This window comes from Panthera onca, chromosome F1, assembly GCF_046562875.1.
Source record: "Panthera onca isolate mPanOnc1 chromosome F1, mPanOnc1 haplotype 2, whole genome shotgun sequence".
NCBI lineage: Eukaryota > Metazoa > Chordata > Mammalia > Carnivora > Felidae > Panthera > Panthera onca.
Genome location: NC_138355.1, coordinates 781,396 through 804,774, shown reverse-complemented (window position 1 = coordinate 804,774; position 23,379 = coordinate 781,396). Strand labels below are relative to the sequence as shown.

At 44.6% G+C, this 23,379-nt stretch overlaps 2 protein-coding genes across 8 annotated transcripts in view; one reads left to right on the top strand and one right to left on the bottom strand.

Moving 5' to 3' along the window:
* LOC132676164 (IQ motif and SEC7 domain-containing protein 1-like) overlaps positions 1-3,957 on the bottom strand; it is a 60,335-nt gene extending 56,378 nt beyond the window's left edge. For all 5 annotated transcript variants that reach the window (XM_078441073.2, XM_078441074.2, XM_078441077.2 and 2 more), the window contains exons 1-2: positions 2,463-3,957; positions 1,779-1,912 (exon numbers count right to left, since the gene is read on the bottom strand). Coding sequence is in view for 2 of the 5 variants with exons in the window: in XM_078441067.2 (XP_078297193.1) it covers positions 1,779-1,912; positions 2,463-2,979 (651 nt within the window). In the remaining 3 variants the exon portion in view is untranslated. The remainder of the gene's footprint in view (positions 1-1,778; positions 1,913-2,462) is intronic.
* A 408-nt stretch (positions 3,958-4,365) lies between these two features.
* LOC145713331 (ankyrin repeat domain-containing protein 26-like) overlaps positions 4,366-23,379 on the top strand; it is a 43,736-nt gene continuing 24,722 nt past the window's right edge. For 2 of the 3 annotated variants that reach the window (XM_081791799.1, XM_081791800.1), the window contains exons 1-5: positions 4,366-4,836; positions 9,540-9,654; positions 9,815-9,988; positions 16,224-16,330; positions 20,336-20,403. In XM_081791799.1, coding sequence (XP_081647925.1) covers positions 4,586-4,836; positions 9,540-9,654; positions 9,815-9,988; positions 16,224-16,330; positions 20,336-20,403 — 715 coding nt within the window. In that variant the 5' untranslated portion in view covers positions 4,366-4,585. The remainder of the gene's footprint in view (positions 4,837-9,539; positions 9,655-9,814; positions 9,989-16,223; positions 16,331-20,335; positions 20,404-23,379) is intronic. The other variant, XM_081791798.1, reaches the window with a different exon arrangement.

Genomic DNA, 23,379 nt, shown 5'->3' with positions numbered 1-23,379 from the left:
GATCTGGAGTCCTTGCTTTTCACTTCTGCCCTTGACTGTCCCATGGTGCAATTATTGCAATGCCCAGCCCCCCACCCCTGCCCCCCACACACACCCCTAAGCAGCCAGCACAGGGATACGCAAAACCAGGGAGGCCTGACTGGTTTTGCTGCCCAACTAGATTCCATTCTCCTAGGGCTAAGGTCTGTGTCCTCTCCACCCAGCTGCCCATGACAGTGCCCCTGACAGGAAGATATTGTGTTTGTTGGTCTTACTGTCTGAAGAACCTTCTGGAAGGGAGCCCTGGTCCCCCATGTGCAGAGCTAGTGCTGACTAGGAGGAAGGGGTGCATCGTGCAGCATGGAGAACGAAGAGGCTTTGGCCTTGGGGAACACAGCAGGGTCCGTTGAATGCCATGGCTAAGGTGCCCATAGGGGCACAAGGAGGACCACCCCACCCCGGCCACCGCCCACTGCTTCTCTCTTCTTCCAGAATAGCATGAGCACACGGACTTGCAGTGCCCCCAGCCCTGACTTCCCTGGGTCACATCCAGCCCTCACAGGATCCTCATCGCCACAAGGTAAAGTGAGCCTGGCCCATCAGCTGACATCAATGCCCCCGTTTTCCAGGTAAATGTACTGGCACAGCGGCCAAGGATTTCCCGAGGCCTTCTCAGGTGCTGGGCTCCCTACACTCATCACCTCATAAAGACCTCTCCACAACCCTGTGGAGGAGTCTCCCCGTTTGACAGATGTGGACACTGAGACTCAGAAAGCAGACTTGCTTGGGGTGGTCCAGCCACCGGCAGATGTGGGCCAAGCAGCCCTGACCACAGCAGGGACCCTGGGCAGACTCCAGAGGGGCTGCTGAGCCAGATGGCAGCACTGCCGCCCCATCAGCTCCTCGCTGTCAGGTCAGGACTGGTGTCCCAGGAGTGGCAAGGAGTGCTATGGGGATGGGGCAGTGCCAGTCCTGGGGGGCAATGGAGGGGTCTCTCTGGGGTAGTATTCCTGCCCACAGGCCTTCTAGGGAGTCTTCCAGAGCCAGGAGAGTCACCTGACCTCCAGCTACTAGGGCTGGCTGAGACCCACCTCTGCTTCTCATGGCACTCCAGCTCAGGTGCCACCATTCTGACTTACATCCAAGCTCCCCTCCCCAACCCAGCTTCCAGAACACACTATTTGCAGATATTGATAGAGCCCTCCTCCAGCCAGGTTCCCTTCCCCACCCTGGGCAGTGCAGTGAAAAGCACATGAGCCTGGATGCGCCCCCCCCCCCCCCGCCCCAACCTCAAGGAAAGGACTAGGGGTGCTCTCCCCATGCCCCTCCGCCTGGTCCAGACAAGCAGTCACAGTCCCAGCCTCCGCACCCGCCCTGTTCCAGGACCCCACTGGAGGCTTGGGAAGTGGGGGGCACAGCTCACAAAGAGCCTTTTGAGCCCAGCGCCTAGGGGAGGCCCCTGCCCAGGCCTAGGGAGGGGATCTAAGGCATGAGGCTTTGCCCTCCAGGGCCTGGGAAAGGTCCTGGGGCCAGCCTGGTTGGGGGAGGGGGCGTCAGAGCCCAGTAGACTCCCTGGAATCCCGCCCCCACATCCTTGTCTCTATGCCCCCAACCCCTGGTCCTGGGGCTCCCATTCCCTCCCATAGGGTGACGCTCAGGGAGGGAGGGGGCTGTGGGAGCCCTGAGGGCTTGGCGGGGTAGGGGTTGGGCCAGGAGCCCAGAGATGGAGGCGGAAGGCCAGGAGTGCGGGGATGGAGGGGCTGCGGCTAGGGTTACCCTGGACGCCAGGGTCAACTCACCCATCTCCAGCCTGGTCTCAGCAGCGGAGGCAACAGCAGCAGCGTCGGCGATGGCTGCGCGGCCCTCGAGGCCCCAGCGGGGAGATACTGGCGTCTGCTACAGCCTCTCACCCCATCTCGAGCTCCTGCAGAGTCTGGGGCGAGCGCAGGGCATCGCGGGCATCCCGAACCAGCGCCTGGCCCACATCCCCCTCTCACGCCCCCAACTCCACACTTTCCTGCGGTCCAGGCACGGCCGCCAGGCTGCACCCTGGGACGCAGCGCGGGGGCGGGTGCCCCCGGAAGGGGCGTGTGGAACGAGAGGGGTGCGAAGGCGAGGCCTGAGCGCGGCAAGCAGAGGTGCCAGCTCCCGCCTGGCACGGAGGCTCCGGACCCCGCCCCACCCCCCCACCGGAGACCCCTCCCCTCCTTTCGCAGTGCCCAGCTGGGCCTGGAGGGGACATCGGAGCCCAATAGTCTCCCTGGCATCCAGCCCCCACCTCCCTGTCTCGACGCCCCCAACCCCTGGCCCGGGGCTCCCGCTCATGCCCCTAGGGTCACTCTCAGGGAGGGAGGGGGCTGTGAGAGCCCTGAATGCTGGGGGTGGGGGGTTGTGCCTGGAGCGCGGAGATGGAGGCAGCGGGCCAGGAGCGCTTAGATGGAGGGGCTGCGGCTCGGGTCACCCGGGCACCAGGGTCAACTCACCCATCTCCAGCCTGTTCTCAGCAGCGCAGGCAACAGCAGCGGCGGCGGCGGCGGCGGCAGCGATGGCCGCGCGGCCCTTGAGGCCCTGGCGGGCAGATGCTGGCGTCTGCTGCAGCCTCTCACCCCATTTCGGGCTCTGGTGGAGGCTGAGGCACGCGCCCGGCATCGCGGACCTTGCGGCCCAGCGCCTGGCCCACATCCCTGCCTCACGCCCCCACCTCCACCCCTTCCGCCTCCAGGCAAGGCCGCCAGGGTGCACCTTGGGACGCGGCGCGGGGGAGGGCCCCCCCACGGGAAGGGTGTGTGGGGCGAGAGGGGTGTCAAGGGGAGGCCGAGCTAGGCGAGAAGAGGTGTTGGCTCCCGCCAGGCTCCCCGGCTCCGGACCCCATCCCATTCCCCCACCAGAGCCCCCTGCCCTTTGCTCGCAGTTCCCCTGTAGGCCTGGGGGGGGGGGGGCGTCGGAGCCCAATAGTCTCCCTGGCATCCGGCCCTCACCTCTCTGTCTCCACGCCCCCATCCCCCGGGCCCGGGGCTCCCACTCCTGCCCCAAGGGTCACGCTCAGGGAGGGAGTGGGCTGTGGGAGCCCTGACGCCGTGGGAGGGTGGTTGTGCCGGGAGCGCAGAGATGGAGGCGGAGGGCCAGTAGGAGGGCGTGGATGGTGGGGCTGCGAAGCGGGTTCCCTGGGATGCCAGGGTCAACTCACCTATCTCCAGCCTGGTCTCAGCAGCGCAGGCAACAGCGGCGGTGGCGGCGGCGGCGATGGTTGCGCGGACCTCGAGGCCCCCGTGGGGAGATGCTGGCGTCTGCTGCAGCCTCTGACCCCATCCCGGGCTCGGGCGGAGGCTGAGGCATGCGCCCGGCATCGCGGGCATCGCGGCCCCGCGCCCGGCCCATAGCCCCGCGTCCCGGCCCCACCTCCACCCCTTCCCGCAGTCCAGGCACGGCGGCCAGGCTGCACACTGGGACGCGGCGCGGGGAAGGGGCCACCTGGGACGGGCGTATGTGGCGAGAGGGGTGCCAAAGGCAGGTCGGAGCGCGGCGAGCAGAGGTGCCAGCTCCCGCCTGGCTTGGCAGCTCCGGACCCTGCCCCACCACCCACCGGAGGCCCCCCCACCTCCGTTCACAGTGCCCCGCTGGGCCTGGGCGTGGGAGTGGGAGCCCAATAGTCTCCCTGGCATCCGGTCCCCACCTCCCTGTATCGAAGCCCCCAACCCCCGGGCCCGGGGTTCCCGCTCCCGCCCCTAGGGTCATGCTCAGGGAGGGTGGGGGCTGTGGGAGCCCTGAAGGCGTGAGGGGAGGGGGGTTGTGCCGGCAGCGCGGAGTTCAAGGCGGAGGGCTAGGAGTGCGTGGATGGAGGGGCTGTGGCGCGGGTCCCCCGGGACGCCAATGTCAACTCACCCATCTCCAGCCTGGTCTCAGCAGCGGAGGCAACAGCGGCGGTGGCGGCGGCAGCGGCATTGGCTCCGCGGCTCCTGGAGCCCCAGGCTGGGAGATGGTGGCTTCCGCCGCAGTCTCTCGTCCCATCCCGAGATCCGGTGGCGGCTGCAGCGGGCTCCAGGCTTCGCGGGCGTCGCGGCCCCGGGCCCGGCCCCTATCCCCGCCTCACGCCCCACTTCCACCCCTTCCCGTGGTCCAGGCACGGCCACCTGGCTGCACCCTGGGCTGCGGCGCGGGGAAGGGGCCCCTCGGGAGGCGCGCGTGGGGCGAGAAGGGTGCCAAGGCGAGACCCGAGCGTGGCGAGCAGAGGTGCTGGCTCCCGCTAGTTTCCGCGGCTTTGGACCCCGCCCCACCCCCCACCGGAGCCCCCTCCTCTCTGTTCGCTGCGCCGCGCTGGGCCTGGGGTGGGGGGGTGGGGGGCGTCGGAGCGTTGGTTACCGTTGACAGTTAGGCCTCTGTGCGCATGCGCAGTGGTTGCCTCTTCTGAAGTGCGCAAGCGCGCTTGTGTCTGGCGGTATTGCTTGTTGCCGGTTACTGAGAAGTGGCAGCTACCCAAACGCGGATCCTCACTGCTGGGGTGTTGTGGCCAGGCGGGTTTGGCCTGTCTCCGGCGCTAGTGTTGGGCTCGGGAGGTAGTGGAAAGGGAGGGCGGGGTGAAGTCTCTGTGGAGCCCGCAGGCTTCACAATGAAGAGGAATTGGGGGTTCGGGAGGGAGAAGGGCATGTCGCCCTTGGGCTCCGCTTCTAGCTTGCAGAGGCAGGGCAGGGGCGTTGGGCAGAAGAACAATGGAATTGACAACTTGCTGCTGGGTTACCATGTCCAAGACAGAGATCTCAGAAAGATCCACAAGGCTGCCTGTGTGGGCAACGCAGCACAAGTGCAGCAGATTCTGTTCTTCGCGGAAAATGGCGTGGATGATAGAGACAAGATGAACAGGTAACAGGGGCTTGGAGGCTGGCAGGGAGGAGGCGGGACGGACCTGGGAGAAGAGCACACCTGGCCTAGCTCTATCTGTGCATCCGAGCCCTCCCTCGGGGAGCTGGGTTCTCTTCCCTCCTGAGGTCCCGCTGCCCCTCGGTCGTGGGAACCCTATGTGGTCTAGCACCAGGCCGACAGCGTGAGCGGCAAAAACAGAGTCTTCAGCTGCCCTGGCACGTACCCGGTAATTCCTGAATAGACCACTTGACTCTCAAGTTTGACGTGATTTACCCAAATTTCAATAGTAATACACACGAAATTAAGTGTCGGCAACATGTTGTTTTTAATGGACTCATTTTCATACTATAACATCATAGAAAAGCGCATAATGGGAGAAATAATTCCTGTAATCAACTTCTGGGCTAGAAATTCTTGGGACAAAATCCAGTATCCAGTTTATGTCTGTGTACACTTAGGTATGTATGCTATTTCCTGAGGGACCTTGGAAGGACATTTTCAAGTGGAAGATGGCTCTGAATAGGAGGACTCCTTTTTCTCAAAATGTGTACCCTTCCTGTATTTGTCAGTGTTAGGTAAAGCAAATGAAAGCATCCTGGTTTTAAGAATTTTGAGCTACACATGCTCTTCTTGTGATGTCATTAAGGAAATTTTTGGACTCACTATCTTGTACATCTGAAAGTGATAGAACACTGTATGTTAACAAACTGGAATTAACCTAAGAACTTATGTTTTTGTATAGGAGGTAGATTTGCCCTTCCAGATATCAAAATGTACCTGAAATTTCCACAAATTATTCATTTACAAACAGCTGAAAAGACCGATAAAGGAGTGGTGCAGAGTAGAACGTGACCAACGCTCAAATATACATAAGACTTTTGAATTTGATACTGGTGACATTTCATATTAGTAGGAAAAGGTGAATTATTCATAAGTAGTGGAGAAACAGCCGATTTGGAGAAAACTTGTTAGAATTTTATCTCCCTAAAATAAGTTCCAGATGGGATATCAATTTAAAAATTGTAATATGCAAAATAAGAAAAGTGACAGAAAAAAATCCCACAAATGCCTATTTACCCATCCTAAGAATGACTTGAAAAGCAAGACTTTTGGGGGGTGCCTGGGTGGCTCAGTCAGTTAAGCCTCTGACTCTTGATTTCGGCTCAGGTCATAATCTCAGGTGTTCATGGGTTCAAGCCCTTCGACGGGCTCCCTGCTGTCAATGTGGAGCATGCTTGGGATTCTGTGTTGCCTCTCTCTCTCTCTCTCTCTCTCTCTCTCTCTCTCTCTCTCTCTCTCTCTCTCTCTCTCTCTATTTCTGTCTCAAAAAAGAAAAAATTGGGGCCCCTGGATGGTTCAGTTGGTTAAGCTGTCTGACTTTGGCCCAGGTCATGATCCCGTGCTTTGTGGGTTCGAGCCCCGCTTCAGGCTCTGTGCTGACAGCTCAGATTCTGTGTCTCCCTCTCTCTCTGCCCCTCCCTTGCTTGCACGCTGTGTCTCTGTCTCCCAAAAATAAATAAATATTAAAAAATATTTTTTTAAATCAAGAATTCTGGAGATTGATTTAGCAACATAAAAAAGTAAAAGCCTCCATCAGAAAATAATATTATTAAAATAAAAGACAATGCACTTGCAAATATTTACAACATATTTGTATCAGACAACAGAATCTATCTTCGTTTTACAGGAAAGTCTTTGAAATCAAAACGAACAAAAACCTGTAATTTGAAATCGTGCAAAGTATTTCTTTGCATATCTACAAGGGACCAGTGGACATAGGGAAATATAGTGTCCCTGGGAAAAAAGAAATTTAAGTGAAAAAGGGACTGAAATACGGTTTTCCGTCTACAACCTTTGTGAAAATAGAGTGATGGTGCTTATACTGCCGCTTAAAGTTTAAGTTGTTTTCGACTTTCCAATAGACAATTTGGTGTAAGTACCACATTTAAAAATATGTATTCCTTTTATCCATCAATTTTATTTCTACTAAAATATCTTTAGGAAATCACTAGAGATAAATGGCATACATTTTGCTTTTCTCAGCACTATTTAAAATAGCAATGTATTAAGAAGAACTCGTATAATGGCTTTTATAAGTAAATGTCATTACATCCATAAGATGGATATGTGATCATTGAAAGTGGCATAGATAATAGATATACACAGACATGCAGAGCTGTGCTTTAGTTGATCATTAAGTGAGAACAAAAATCAGTGTGATCATAGGTACACACAAGCAGACTACGGTTTTATGTTAGGCCCAAAAATGCACAAAATGTGATGACATTTGTTATTTCTGAGCCTTTGTATTTACATGCATTTTTCTTTGCCTTCAAAGAAAATCTGTGCTTTCTACATGAAAAGGTGTATAAAGGTCTTATTAAAAGTTTATTATCAACAGAAAGGGTTTATTGTCGTTGAAGTAATCCTGGAGAAGAGCAAGAATATTGATCTTATATACATAAAAATAATTTCTCACTTTGTGTTAAAAAATATTTTTGGATGTAAAATAAGAAAAGTGAGTTAATTAAAATGTTTTTTGAGGATTGGCATATTTGGACAACTTTTGGCCTCTTCAGAAGTAAAGGGAGTATTTTTATTTGCACTTGTAGATTTTATTATGCATATATTATACATATGTTTTCTGTTATAGGTAGCTTTATTACGTGTAATAGGTAAATGATTTATATTAATCATGAAAATAAAATATATTAGTTGTGTCCTTGTGAAAAAAATAAGACCTAGCAAATATAAGTGATTATTTACTGTTTCAGAAGTATGCTTTCCTTTATATACCTTTTCTTTAAAAATATTGAACTCTCCAAATGTATTTATCCACTCTTTCCATCCATTTATCACCTAGAACCTGCACATACATTATATAGCAGACATACTCTACCCAAGATCCTTTTGTTCTCAAAGACTTCATTTTGCACAGTATGAGAAAGATGAGGAATTTTATTTATTTATTTTCTAAAGATTTTATTTTTTTAAGTTTATTTATTTATTTTTTGAGAAGGATGGGGTGGGGGTGGGGGTGGGGGGAATGGAAGGACAGAGAGAGAATCCCAAGCAGGCCCCGTGCTGAAAGCAGGAACTTTTCCAATACACTTTTCAAAGAGTCCCAGCACGGGGCTTGAGCCAGTGAACATGAGATCGTGACTTGAGCCCAGATCAAGAGCTGCACGCTTAACAGACTGAGCCACCCAGGTGCCCCAGCTTTTATCTTGTTTACTTTATGTTTTAAGTGTTATTTATTGTTGAGGGTGAAAGCATGAGCAGGGGGAAGGGGAAAGAGAGAGGAGGGACAGAGCATCTAAAGCAGGCTCTGCACCAGATTTTATTTTTAAGTAATCTCTATACCCATCGTGGGGCTCAAATTTACAACCCTGAGATCAAGGTCCTATGCTCTACTGACTGAGCCGGCAAGGCACCCCTAAGATGAGAAATTTTACATTGAAGTATTAGGACTTAATCTCAATGGGAAGTTTTCCTCCTTCCTTTCAAAGTTTCTGAAGATAGGAAATTGTAAAAGATAACCTTTACCTGACCTTCTGAAATTTATGAGAGTAGTAACTACTAATATCGATCACTGGAAATACTTGATTTTTGTACAATCTGTAGACCTCAATATTTAATAAAATGAGCTGTTCCTAGTCATTGGAATCCTGAGTTTCCTGTGGCTTAAACTTTCTTGAGAAGCAAAGTAAGAAGTTCTTAAAAATGTTTTCCTTTTGCTAATTTAGTCCTCTTTTCCTATAATGCTTTTCAGAACTAAAATTTATTTAAGTGCCAATCATATGACTAGAACTGCAATAGACCTATTGTATATACCCTCATTTCACATAATGGAAGGCACCAAGATTCTATGGTGTCCCACTATTTTATATACCAATTATTTTTTTAAAGTCCTGCCATTTTCAGTTGTAAGACATTTTGAGTTATAAATTGCATTCCAATGTCAGAGATATTAAAATGTGACAAAATGAGCATGTTAGAATCATTGAAATGCAGTATTCTTGCTAATCCTTAAAACATGTCTGCAAATTAGGTGTAATTGTATCAAGGTACCTAATTGAAGTGTTGTCTATGTAAAGCAGTAGTAATGGTAAAAATTATATTATCCAACAACTATTGAGATGTTATTTGTGCTAGGAAGTGTTCTAAATACTTGCATAGATCCTCATTTAAGCATCACAACGAGGTCTTGTGAGATAACTACTCAGTATTTTATTTTATTTTATTTCATTTCATTTCATTTTATTATTATTATTATTTTTTTTTTTTACTGATCTCTACACCTACTGTGGGGCTTCAAACTCACGACCCTGAGATCAAGAGTTACATGCTCTTCAGACTGAGCTAGCCAGGTGACACAAGACAACTACTATTTTTATCCCCTTTTGTTGAGGACATTGAGGATAAGTCTAAGCAATAACTAGTGAGTGACAGAGTTAAACTAGGATTCAAACCCAAGTGGAGCTGAATCCCGAGGTCATGCTCTTTGTCTTCAAACAGGCTGCTCTTTTATTAGCGTGATGAGTAATCACTACTAAATATTGTACTTTCTCCAGAGGAAAACTGAATCTTTGTTTTGGAGGCATAGGAATAACATGCTACTTAATGTTTACAATTTCCTGAATTAACTGCAAGTTTTGAGACATTGCACTATCATTTCCTAAAAACTCCTCTCACGTTTTTAGGACTGCTCTCCATTTGGCCTGTGCCTATGGCCATCCAGAAGTGGTGACCCTCCTAGTAGAGAGGAAATGTCATCTTGACCTCTGTGATCATGAAAACAGGACAGCTCTCATGAAGGTATGTAGTACCAGCTATATCTGCCTGAGATAGATTTGATGTCATTACTTAGAATGAAAATGAAGTTATTGACTTGAAACAAAACGAATTGGTGAAACCTGTGGCATGCTTACTTTAAATTCTCAGAATTTACACTCTGTTCTTGGCATATCACTGACAGGCTGTACAGTGCCAGGAAGAGAAATGTGTAAACATACTATTGGAAAATGGTGCCGATCCAAATATTAGGGATGTGAGTGGCAACACTGCTCTCCACTATGCGGCCTTTGGTGATAATATATCCATAATAGAGAAGCTGCTGCTATACAATGCGAATACTGAAGCAAGAAATAAGGTAAATAACTGATTTATACATTATTTGAAATTTTATATATATACATGAATATGTTAGCCTCAAAATGTTTTATTTCACACACACACACACACACACACACACACACTCACTCACTGAATTCTATACATCAGGCCCTGTCATCATGGAAATAACTCCAATGCCAAGTCAGGGAGGGCTAGAAAAAGGTAGTGCCCACAGAAAGGGCAAAGTTGTATCTCCCAGCCACCCTTCCACCCCAGAAAGAAAATGTTTCCATTAGTGCCTACAAGTGGATGGTAGTCTCAGAGCCCATAAAGGACTAAAGGTCTAGAGGGGAGTGAGGTGATGATGGAGGCTGGGTGCAATGCAGGGGCTTAGGCAAGGGGTGCTGCTGGGGATAGGTGGGAGGAGGAATGGAGACCCAGACCCAGCAGGGAGAGCTTGGATGTGTGCAAGTGGAAGGAGAAAGCAGCAGGTTGTAGGTGCTAGGCACTGCAGGCCCCGGTGCTCTGAAGATGAGGGCATTGGGGTCAGGTCACGTCTTGACATCCAGCAAAGACATCTACTTGTGTTGGTAGCCACTCAGCCAGCCATGTACCATGTTGGGGTGTCCCACTTCAGAGAGTAGCTCCTGCTTAACCTTGTGTAGCTCCTCAGCAGGGTTGTAGCTGTACATGGGGAGTAGATGATGGCCACACTTGCTGGCCCACCTTCCTTTTCTTTGACATGCATTACCTTTCATTGCTGAAGCCCCTAGAGGAACACCCTTGGTTGACACGGGCAGGGTCAATTTTACGTATTTGGAAGTTCAAGGATTCCCTGAATGAAAATATTTGGCAATAACTTATTTATCTAAGATTTCTTCTTTCTTTCTTTCTTTCTTTCTTTCTTTCTTCCTTCCTTCCTTCCTTCCTTCCTTCTTAATATTTTTTATTTATTTTTGAGAGAGACAGAGACAGAGACAGAACAAGAGGGAGAGAGGGGCAGAGAGAGAGAGGGAGACACAGAATCTGAAGCAGGCTCCAGGCTCCCAGCTGTCAGCACAGAGCCCAATGCAGGGCATGAACTCATGAGCCATGAGATTAAGACCTGAGCCGAAGTTGGATGCTCTACCAACTGAGCCACCTAGGCACCCCTAAGATTTCATTTTAAATGAGGATACTTCTAAAGAAACAGAGAATACTGCTTTGTTTTATGTATTTATGGCAAATATTTATGAAAACAATATATTTGTTAAAGGTAAAACTTATTTTGTTTTCAAATATTTTTCCCATCCAATTTTTTTTATTAGTGAAAAACAACACAGGAAAGCAAAATTTGCCCTAGGCTTTGTCTTAAAACTCAAAGAAAACAAATGCATTTTACAATAAAAAATATTGCTGCTGTTGACAAGTTTCTATTTGATAAAAAAGTGATTTATAAAAATGGGATTTATCTTTTATTGGCCAAGGCTTAAGAGATAAAAGGGGAAAGGAGGGAGCAGTCAGAACTAAGTGGGCCAATTTGGAAATTTGACAAGTGAGAAAAAATAACAAGAAGAGGTTGTTTGTTTTATTATTTTTCCCCTTCAGTTTATATGTTTAGTCAAGGAGTCTTCAATTTTTGAGGGGAATAGTTGTTACTTAGGGAAAGAGTGAGTTGCAAACCTGCCTAGAGACCAAGTGTAGGAGGACTCAGAGGAAATCAGATTGGCAGTGAACAGGTGGTTGATTATGTGGGCAAGGAGAAGAAAAACAAATAATTAACTGTCATATAATCCTATTCTGGCAGAAACACCCACTTAGGTAAGAGTCTAAACTCTGCTCTGAAATCTAGAATATCTTGATGGGAAGTAAGAAGTTTAAAAGTAATGAAATCAAGTTGCATTTTGACTTTACATTTAGTCCCTGTTCTACCTCTGCTCAGGGAAATTAAATGCAGTTTTGATAAGTCATTCTTTTGGCTAAATCTTCAAATGATAGAGGGAGTTGGCCACATAGATGAGACTGATGTGATAGTCTGCTGCATCAGCTCTCAGCTAGAATTGTGGTGGTGAATCCCTGTGCCCTGGGGAGGTTTCAATTTTTTTTAAACAACCCTAAACTCTCCCCTGAAGAGTTTGAGTAAGTCTAGTAACATGTATACATAGACATGGATATTTAGAAATATTTTTTTTGAGACTGTGCTACAACTCTTGGTTAAGAACTACTGGGGTGTGTGGGTGGCTCAGTCGGTTAAGCGTCTGACTTCAGGCTCAGGTCATCATCTCACAGTTCACAAGTTCTAGCCCCGTGTTGGGCTCTGTGCTGACAGCTTAGACAGAGCCTGGAGCCTGGTTCATATTCTGTAGTCGCCCTCTCTTTTTGCCCCTCCCCTGCTCATGCTCTTTCTCTCTCTTCCACAAAAAGTGGACATTTAAAAAAAAATTTTAAAAAGCTAACTACTGAATGGAGGGGTACCCAGGTTGTTCAGTTGATTAAGCGTCCGACTTCCACTCAGGTTGTGATCTCATGGTTTGTGAGTTCGAGCCCCACATTGGGCTCTGCACTGATGGTGCAGAGACACATGAGAGTCTCTCTCCCTGCCCCTACCCACTCGCTCACGCTTGCTCTCTCTCTCTCTCTCTCGCTCATATTCATAGCCATTTGGTTATTACAAGCAGTGTTTTCCTGATTGCAATAGGAGAAAATCTTGAATCTTCTTTATTAGTTGAAGCTATGTGACCGACTGTCTTATGATGTCTGTTAAATTCATATAGCCCTGACATAATCCAAATGGTAGTTTTAAACATGGAAATGTAGTTAGTGACAATACAGTTGGGAATTGTTTTCAGAATTTAGTTTCAGCATAGTTGTGAACTAATTTGTCTATTTGATTAACAGTCTGGGAGAATTAAACACAGATAGATTGCAGTTTTAATAAGCGTTGGAGGGGCGCCTGGGTGGCTCAGTCGGTTAAGCATCCGACTTCAGCTCAGGTCACGATCTCACGGTCCGTGAGTTCGAGCCCCGCATCGGGCTCTGGGCTGATGGCTCAGAGCCTGGAGCCTGCTTCTAATTCTGTGTCTCCCTCTCTCTCTGCCCCTCCCCTGTTCATGCTCTGTCTCTCTCTGTCTCAAAAATAAATAAAAACGTTAAAAAAAAAAAAAAGATTTAATAAGCGTTGGAAAAATTCTTAAGGTGGGTGTTACAAGTCTTTTTGTTGTGATTCTTTTAGACAGAGAGAGCGTGAGTGGGGGAGAAGGGCAGAGGGAGAGAGGGAGAACCTCAAGCAGGTTCCAAGCTCAGTGCCAAGCTTGATGCAGGACTCAGTCCCACAACTCTGGGATCATGACCTGAGCTGAAGTCAAGCGTCGGATGCTCAACTGACTAAGCCACCCAGGCTCCCCTCTTATGAGTCTTAATAGCAATTTTTATTACATGTTGGGGCCTAAATTTTTGGTAAAACGTGATACTGATACTTCAGGAAAGATTTACATACAAATATATGCTTTATGCACAACCAAAATACCCGTGGGCTATTGACTAAATTTGGCCCCTGGATGTGTTTCCTTTCCTCCATAAATTGAGTCAACATTTAAAATTATGACACCCATGCAGAAATCTGGATTTCAGACTTTTCTTATAGAATCATACCTGGTACTTTGAGCCCATACTACTGTTTGGTATGCATTCCAGTGGCTGACTGTTTATATGAGTTATGTGTGTCTCCAGTTTGCTACTGTCCCCACTTAGGTTCTTCACTTACTCAAGTCACCTACTTTGCCTCCATAAGCATTGCGTTTACAATTACTGTTTTATGATATATATATATATATATATATATATATATATATATATATATAAAACATACATATATATATATGTTTTATGATATATATATATATATATATATATATATATCCACACACACAAACACACACACACACACACACACACACACATATATATATATATATATATATATATATATATATATGTATATATATATATATAAGACTGTGCTAATCAGATCTCTTTTGGACACCAAGAAACCTTGGTAATTTTTTTTAAAGTTAATTTTGACAGAGACAGAGAATCCCTAGGAGGCACTGGGTTTGAACTCATGAATCATGAGACCATGACTTGAGCCAAAGTCAAGAGTCAGATGCTTAACTGACTGAGCTACCCAGGTGCCTCTGTTTTATGGTCTATTTTGATAAATATTTCAAGGTTTTCAAGGCAATCCATATTAATTCATAATATATATTTTGTATTTTATGTTAATGTCTTCGGAATAGGATTGAATTTTCCAAGTTAAACTTTCTAAGTTGTTTTTGTATTGTATTCATTTTTTTAACGTTTATTGATTTTTGAAGGAGAGAGCACATGCATGAGTGGGGGAGGGGCAGAGAGAAAGGGAGACACAGAATCCCAAGCAGGCTCCAGGCTGAGCTGTCAGCATAGAGCCCAATGCAGGGCTTGAACTCACAAACCATGACATCATGACCTGAACCAAAGTCAGCCTTTTAACTGACTGAGCCACCCAGGTGCCCCATAAGTTAGTTTGAAAACAAGACACTTATTCCTTCTGTGTACTATAAATAATCGTATTCCTGGGGTGCCTGGGTGGCTCAGTCGGTTGAGCGTCTGACCTCGGCTCAGGTCATGATCTCGCTGTCTGTGAGTTTGAGCCCCGGGTGGGGCTCTGTGCTGACAGCTCAGAGACTGTAGCCTGCTTCGGATTCTGTGTCTCCCTCTCTCTCTGCCCCTTGCCCACTCAGGCTCTGTCTCTCTCTGTCAAAACTAAATAACATTAAAAGAAACAACATTTGAATAATCGTATTCCTATTGGAATATTTGCAAACCGTATTAGATTAATCATGGTTACAGTTGAATAGGTTATGTCTATTGCAGACAATATTCTCTTTCTCCTCAGCATTGTTCCCTAAAAATGCAAATAATGTAGTCACTTTCATTATGCTAAAAATGATCTGTATAAATCAGTGTTTGAATTTTTATTGATAAGCCATTACATTTTTATTTCCAATTTATAGTTTGCCTAAAATATAAAGTAAGTAGCTATTCCAGTGGAAACTGGAATACAACTAGAATACAAACAGATTTTTTTAGAAGTAGATACGTATTAGGGTCCCAGGATTATTATAATTGACAATAAAATTTCATATGGAGCTTCCTAACAGTTAAGATAAAAATTTAGCATTTTATAATAGGAGAAAGCCCATGGGCTATTTAATATTAAGTAATCAAAGTTCGTTTGAAGCTTAACTCTTGGAGTTCTGAGCCCATCTCCTTAGTGACCCATTTGGAGCAGCGATGCCTTATGTTGACATCTCGGATGTCAGTGGATCCTGATACCACTGACAGAAGACAAGCAAGTTTGTATAACTTGGGGAAAAGCTTCACCTTTATCGGAAATCTCTCCAAACTATATCCCGGAAACTCTGATTCCTCAAATGTGAATGTTTGCCACAAAAAGGATTGTCAAATGGGGACTGAGCAGATTTACATGGATTTCTGTAATGCCAGACATATAATGCAGTTTTATAATATTTCTCAAACATAGATGATCATGAAATCTTTCCATTGGGACATAGTACTTACCTTCTGGCAAAGTAGGTATTCTTTGGAAGATAATTTAAGAAACACTACTCCAGAGATCATCATTTAGGTTATTAATTCAGTAAAAGTACTTAAAGCATATACTGCTGTGTTTTGGAGTTTGGAGATACAGAGATAAGAAATAGCCCCTGATCTCAAGAAGCTCTTGGTTTAGATAGGGAACAATACAGTATACCATGATAAGTACTGTGATAGAAGCAACAATCTTGGAACCAGTGAGTGTTTGAAGTGAGTTTGGGAGAATGACTTCATATGATCTGTTGAAGAAGGTGGAGAAGGGCTATTTTATTAAAAACAATTTTTAATGTGTATTTCTTTTTGAGAGAGAGACAGAGAGACAGAATCTGGAACAGGCTCCAGGCTGTGCGCTGCCAGCATAGAGCACAATGCAGGGATTGAACTCACAAACCCTGAGCTCATGACCTGAGCTGCAGTTGGTCACTTAACCAACTGAGCCACCCAGGTGCCCCAGTGGAGGAGGGCTATTTTAAAGAGAAGCAGCAGCAGGTGAAAGCACAGTGGTGGGAAGGAAGAGGCCATTTTTTATTTACTTTTTGTATTATATGTTTCAGTTTAGAGGATCTTTTGTATGTTTTAAAATTCCGTATGGAAAGGTGTAATTTTGTAAATTCTAAATTGTTTTTGCTCTTTTACAGGATAACATCACACCACTTCTAGTTGCCGTAAATGAAAACAAACAGCAAATAGTGGAAGTTCTGGTAGAAAAGGCAACAAATATACATGCAGAGGATAAATTAAAAAGGTGCAGTAGTTTTCTTTTCAACCTTAGTATGGTTCTACAGTGGTAATAATTATTCAAGTCAGGAAGATTAACTTCAGAAGAAGAAGATTAATTTATAATTATATAGTGAAAAATGTCAACACATCACCAGTTAGGTAGAAAGCAATTATTCTGACTGGGCAACATGAAGAACAGGGTATAGCAGAATTCATATTCCTTGATGATGTTGACTCATGTCATTTGCAGTGTTTATTTTTAAGTAGGTTCCATGTTCGGCGTGGAGTCCAATGCTGGGCCTAAACTCATGACTCTGAGATCAAGACCCGAGCTGAGGTCAAGAGTCTGATGCTTAAACAACTGAGTCACCCAGTTGCTCAGTTTTTTGTTTGTTTCTTTGTTTTTTTGTTTTTTTTTCTGCCACATGATTTTGTATTAACTAAAGGGATTTCATTTTAGTTTTATAAAATGTGGACTCTCAGCTCTTAATTTACTTAATGGCACAATATTGGCCTTCTTAACCCTTTTATGGTATTTTTTAAATTTCTACTTCATAGAGGGACCTGGGTGGCTCAGTTGGTTAAGCATCCAACTTTGGCTCAGGTGATCATCTCATGGTTCGTGGGTTGAACCCCACATCAGGCTCTGTGCTGACAGTGCAGAGCCTGCTTCGGATTCTCAATCTCTCTCTCTCTCTCTCTCTCTCTCTCTCTCTCTCTCTCTGTCTCTCTCTCTCTCTCTCTCTCTCTCTCTCTCTCTCTCTCTCTCTCAGTGTCTCTGCCTCTTGCCCACACTCTGGTGTGCACTCACTCTCTTTCTCAAAATAAATCGTAAATAAACTTAAAAAAAAAAAGAATTTCTACTTCATATACATTTTCCTTCAAAGATGTTTATTGGGGTGCCTGGGTGTCTCAGTTGGTTAAGTCTATGACTTTGGCTGTGGACATGATGTCATGGTTCGTGGGTTCGAGCCCCACGCCGGGCTCTGTGTTGACAGCTCGGAGCCTGGAGCTGCTTTGGATTCTGTGTATACCGCTCTCTCTCCCTCTCCTTGCTTGAGCTCTGTCTCTCAAAAGCAAATAAATGTTAAAAAAAAGATGCATATTAAACATAGAGTTGTGTCTTTTGGATGACACTTTTCTTTAAATTGCTTTTTTTTCCTTTTTGAGTAATACTGATGTCGTTAGGTGATCTCTAAATGATGATTAATTACTATTGCCAAGTCTCATCAGGTTTTATCCTTTTTCATGTACAGTATATGTATTTTTGATTTTATTTTCAATTGGTAGGAGTAGAAAGATGAAAAATAACTTTAACCGTATAGACTTTTCCTTTAATGAGGATAAGTTATAGGTGGGTGATAAAGAAGGAAGAGCTGTGCTTTAGATTCACACAAGACTAGGTTGATTCATAGCTTTCCTACTAGCTAGGTGTTGTGACCTTGGGAGTGTTACGTATCATCACTAAATATGTTTCCTGATATAAAAAGGAGGATAATAATATATCCTTCAAGGGTGGTTGTGCGTAAATCATATTTTATATACATAGCATTTAATTTAGTGCCTACCATATGCTTATCAGCATCGTTAACTATAATTATGCCTATTTTGTTAGCATTCGCATTAAAATATTATCATTTCAAGCCTGCAGATAGTTTTTATACTTACTTGACCTCTAGATGGCTTTGAAGTGCACTGTATCAGATGAAGAAGACATGGGGAATTATTTTTTTTTAAATCTTTACCTATTCAGATAAGTGACCTAGCATAGTTTCTTGTTTATCAAACGACTCTAAATTAGCAACTCTATAATACATTACCCAGGTGGGACAAGAAGCTTCCTTTTTGTCCCTTCATTTTAGTCTTGGAGATCATTTACACAGATGAACACTGAAACATGTAAATGGTCGATTCTGAACAGATAGGCAAGATATTAACCTGATAAAGTATATCAAATTAGCTGTTTAAATAACTCTAAATTCCTAAGAGTGAAGTTATCTCTGTTATTTTAGAACAGCCTTCATGCTTGCTGTAAATTATGACTCAACAAATGTAGTCAGGCTTCTTCTTCAGCAAGGTATTGACCCCTTTCCTCAAGATGTATATGGATGGGCTGCAGATGAATATGCTTATATTAAGGGTTTTAATCTGTAAGTGTTTGTACTAAAATGCTAGTTATTACTAAACTGAGGCTTAAAATAATTTAACTGTTAACTTCGTATGTAACAGATGGGATTTCGTAGTTTGGTCAGGCAGTTTTGGAATGGCAGTCGGTTAGTCCACAACATTAGCCAGAAATCAAGCAAAGGACTAGACTAGTTGGAAGTAGGAATGTGTGCAGGATTCTTTATCTCAGGACTTTTGAGACCTTTATCCTCCAGGAGCCTAACCTTATCCATTTCATTTCAAGTATAACCCCTCTGCATGGGACACAAATAATGTTACATCTGTGTTTTCTAACTAGTAACTTGGGTCTTGAAATGTTCAGTTTTGTAGAAGACCCTCTACTTTCCTTTGAGGGCTATCTCCTGTACTCTGTCCCTTGAATTTTCCAAGAACCTAAGGAGCACCCTAAGACCAAAGAGACAGTCCTCTTTCACAAGTCATTTGGAGGGGGAAAAAAGGACATCCTGATCATTCTACAGTTTCCTTTGATTCTGTTGCTGTGGCATTGCTGTTGAAACTGGTGCTGCAGTCTGGTCGTGATTGACCTTTACTCCCAGGATTCCCTTGCTGATCCAGAGTTTACAGTCTTCATGGTGTTCCACACTTAGATTTCAAAGCTACAAAGTTTCTTTGTTCACTGCACATGCACATATGCTCAGCAGCTATCCCAAAGCACCAGCACCCTGTTTGGGCAGCTGGGCCTCCTGGCTTTCGCCATACACCCCTGTCCCTCCACACTCAAAGACCTTATGTGGAACCCATATCTTAGCCTAGACTTTCCTTATGAGTTACCCTTTGAGGATCTTGTTTGTCTTTTTTTTTTTTTTTTTTTTTTTTTTTTTTTGCCAGAAGATGTTAGTTGGGACCATTCTAAGCTGTCAGAGAGGTTCAAATGATGCTGCAGGAAGAGATCGGACTTCCCTTTCTCCTTTGTTACCAGATCTGTACCCCTGCCTTTTTTTTTAAGTAGGCTCCATGCCCAGCGTGGAGTCCAACATGGGTCTTGAACTCACGAGCCTGAGATCAAGACCCAAGCTGAGATCAAGAGTTGGATGCCCAACGGACTGAGCCACCCAGGTGCCCCTGGACCACCGCTTTAAATCCTGTGGAGCATCTTTTCTGAAGTCAAGGAAGGTCTCATCTTGCCCTTCCCAGAGTAATGAGCATCACCTAAGAGGTGGCCTGAGAGGCCATGTTTTGGGTATAATATCTCATTAAATCCTCTTATCAACCTTGTAAAATAAAGCAGTAATTTCCCTTCTTTTATAGAGGGAGATTTTGAGCCAAAGAGAAGTGGCTTCTCCAAGAACAAATAGCTATAGGTTATAGAGCTAGTTTTGGAACCTCTGAGTTCCAAACACTCCATTCTGGCAAGCGAATTCTAATTATTCTCATTTCTATTTGATGTGTATTTACTTTTGATAGAGGGAGACGGAGTACGAGCTGGGGTGGGGGGTGGTTGCAGAGAGAGAGGGAGACACAGAATCCGAAGCAGGCTCCAGGCTCTGTGTTATCAGCACAGAGCCCGACGTGGGGCTCAAAGCCATAAACCGTGAGATCATGACCTGAGCTAAAGTTGGACGCTTAACTACCCAGGTGCCCCTGGCAAGCTAGTTCTAATTTACTAAGCTAGAATGCCCTCAATTCATGACTGGTTCATCTTCCTGTTTTTTTCTTCTTTAAGTACAGACTTAATGAAAAGCTTCTAGAACGTACAAATTTGAAGTATATTGGGTAATTCAAGTTTTGATATTTGCTCTGTTATTATTTGAAATACTCTAAGAATTTGATGTATTTGGTAAATGTTTTTCGTATCAGCGTTAAAATAGTAATATTATTTATCACCCTTTTTTATACCTTGCAGTTACGAAATAATTTGTCGACATAAAGAAGAAATCATGCTTAAAAATTCTTTGCAAAACAGCAATCCTGGTAAGACTTTACATAGTGAATTGCTCTTGGTGGTCCTAACATAAGTAAAGTCAGAGTAAGGGTGTTTTGATAAAGAAAGAACAATGAAGAAAAGAACACCAATGTGTAAATTGCATACGTATTTTTTTCTTTCTTAATTTCTTTCTTTATAGTCTAATGTTCAGAATGATTTAAGAAGTTAACTGTAGGTAATTGAAAATATGAGGCAGTATTATCTGAAAAGAAATTCATTATTTTAGTCATGACCCCTAAAATACCATGTGACATCTTTGTGTAATAAATATGAAAATGCTTTGTTAACTGTTTATTTAATTTTGAGAGAGAGAGAGAGAGAGAGCAGGAGAGGGACAGAGGAAGGTAGACAGAGGATCCAAAGCAGGCTCCACCACTGAGAGCAGAGAGCCCAATGTGGGGCGCGAACTCGTGAGCTGCGAGATCACGACCTGAGCCAAGGTCAGATGCTTCACCAACTGAGCCATCCAGGTGCCCAGAGGAAAAAAAGATTTTTAAGTTAGCATGTTTTATGTTTCCTCCATAAACATATTATAACAAATTGCACTTGTTATAAAAATGGATCTTGTATAAAATGTTTACAAATGGATTATATTTAGAAAATATTGTTACCTAGCGATTTGTCTCATTAAAAAATGAACCAGCCCTAAAACTGGGAATTCTACAGTACTTTCCTGGTACCATAAACAAATGGCAAATAATAAGAACTGAAAATCTTAGCTAGTGTGCAGCACTCCCAAGGAGATTGTTTTTTTATAGATAGCTTCCAGGAGTACCGAAGAAAAGCACTGCCTTGTTGAGAGGCATAGGTTATTTCACATATTGTCTCAACAAGGTCTCACCATTATCATCTTCACTCCTCATAAATCAAGACAGAATGAGAGGAGCGCTTGGGTGGCTGTGTCAGTTAAGTGTCCAACTCTTGATTTCAGCTCAGGTCATCATCATCTCACAGTTGGTGAGTTGGAGTCCTGTGTCAGACTTCTCTGTTGGGCTCTTTGCTGACAGCTCAGAGCCTGTGTGGCATTTTCCCTTTTTCTTCTCTCTCTGCCCCTCCCCTGTACATGCATGCTCTGTATCTCTCAAAAAAAATAAACATTTAAAAACAACAACAACAACAAATCCAGAATGAGATATGTTGACTTCATTAGAACAATGTTTTCTTCTGTTTGTTGGAGAATTGTCATGACACTGTAATTTTGTTAGAATAAGATACTCTGTTGCCATTAGTCAAAATTTTATCTTCACAAGTATTCAAATAGGGCAACTTGGGCTCCAGAAATTATAATAACAGCACAAAGATGTTTCACAATCACACACACACACAAAATGCTACTGTTTCTCCCTAGTTGTGGGACCCAGTGCACTGTACAATCTGAAAAGTAAGAAGAAAGCTTTAGCTTGGTAGACTGTTACCAAAGGACTTCTGTAGGTTAGTTTTGGAAGTTACAAGAAAGGTAAAGGTAGAACAGACAGCGTTTTGATCATTAAGGTGCTCATAACAGAATAGAGCTGTCCCTGCGGTTTTTGAAACAGAAAAGTTTCTGTGGTTTTTAAAAATAATTTTCAAAGGAATCATTTTTATTCATGTCCATTTGTTCACTTCACAAGTAACTCTTAAGTGCCTGTTAGCTACTAAGTGTTATCCTGTTGTTGTAGAATACAAACATTCAAAAACCAGTCTCTGCACCCCAGGACTTTGTTGTTACCACTGCCGTTTGTGTTATTTACTCCCACTGCCGTTTGTGTTATTTACTCTATTTAGTGCTTACTGGGTGCCAGAGTCTCGTAGTGCTTATAATTATCATTGTTATTTTGTATTGACATTTGTTCCAGTTACCGTAAGTTCCTGGTGAGGAATCCGAGTTTTCAAGGACTGGGTAGAATCTATGGTAAGCATGCAGAGTTAAGAGTTCAGTTTGCCAGGTAGAGAGGCAGAAGGACCAACATTTGTATGTTTGACAATGTTTGTAAACTATCACGATTACGTGTTTGGCGGAGTACACAGCAGTGCAGAGGCGAAGGTGTACGAGTGAACTTAGCAGGATTTATGAGCAGTTGGGTTTTGCTGGTAGAAAACGTGTGCTATGGGAATGGTTGGGAATGAGGTGAATACCTAGGTAAGACAAGCTTATGGAAGTTTGTTAGTGCTATAGAAAGGAGTAGATCTTACCCGATATGCCTTGGGAAATTTCTTCTGTAGAATGCTTTTAGCGGCAAATAATAGGTGACTTCTAACAGTGACTAAACCAGTAGGAACCAGAAATGTTTTGATGGATCAGTGATGTCATCAGGATCCCAGTCATCTCTTGTTCAGTTTTGGAGTTGCTGGTATTTTTATTTCTCCTTTCCGGGGTGGCTAATTAGCAACAGCTCCAGGTATCATATTCTCACATGGCAACATCCAGTGGGTGGGAAGGACTGCTTTTCTTTAGGTGTTTCTTTTCACTAGGAAGAGACTTGCAGTAGACTTCCTCTAACATTTTAAAGACTAGGTTATGTCACATACTCATTCCTAAACTGGTCCCTGGTAAATCAGGTACTGTGATTAGCTTGGAATAATCCTTTCTCTTTTTGAAGCCAGGGTGAGGCCACCTTCTCTGTGTATGGAGACAATAAATATCCAAATAAATTGTGATTCTCTACCAAGAATGAAGAATATGGAATGGCTCTTAGGGAGGGAGCCAGCAGTATTTGATGCAGGGATTTTGGAGAATTTGAAGCAGAAGACTACTAAGATTAGTTTTGAGTTAGGACACTCTGGTTATGGCATAAAATACAGATCACCAAGCCTTTTTCCTAAAGAGCCAGTGAATAATTTAGGTGATGTGGTTTCTCAGCTCTGCCCTTGTGAAAGCAGCCATAGCAATATGTAAGTGAAGACATGGGGCTATGCCCCAATAAAACATTATTTACAGAACCAGATGGCAGGTTGGATTTGACCAGTGGCCGTAGCTTGCTGAA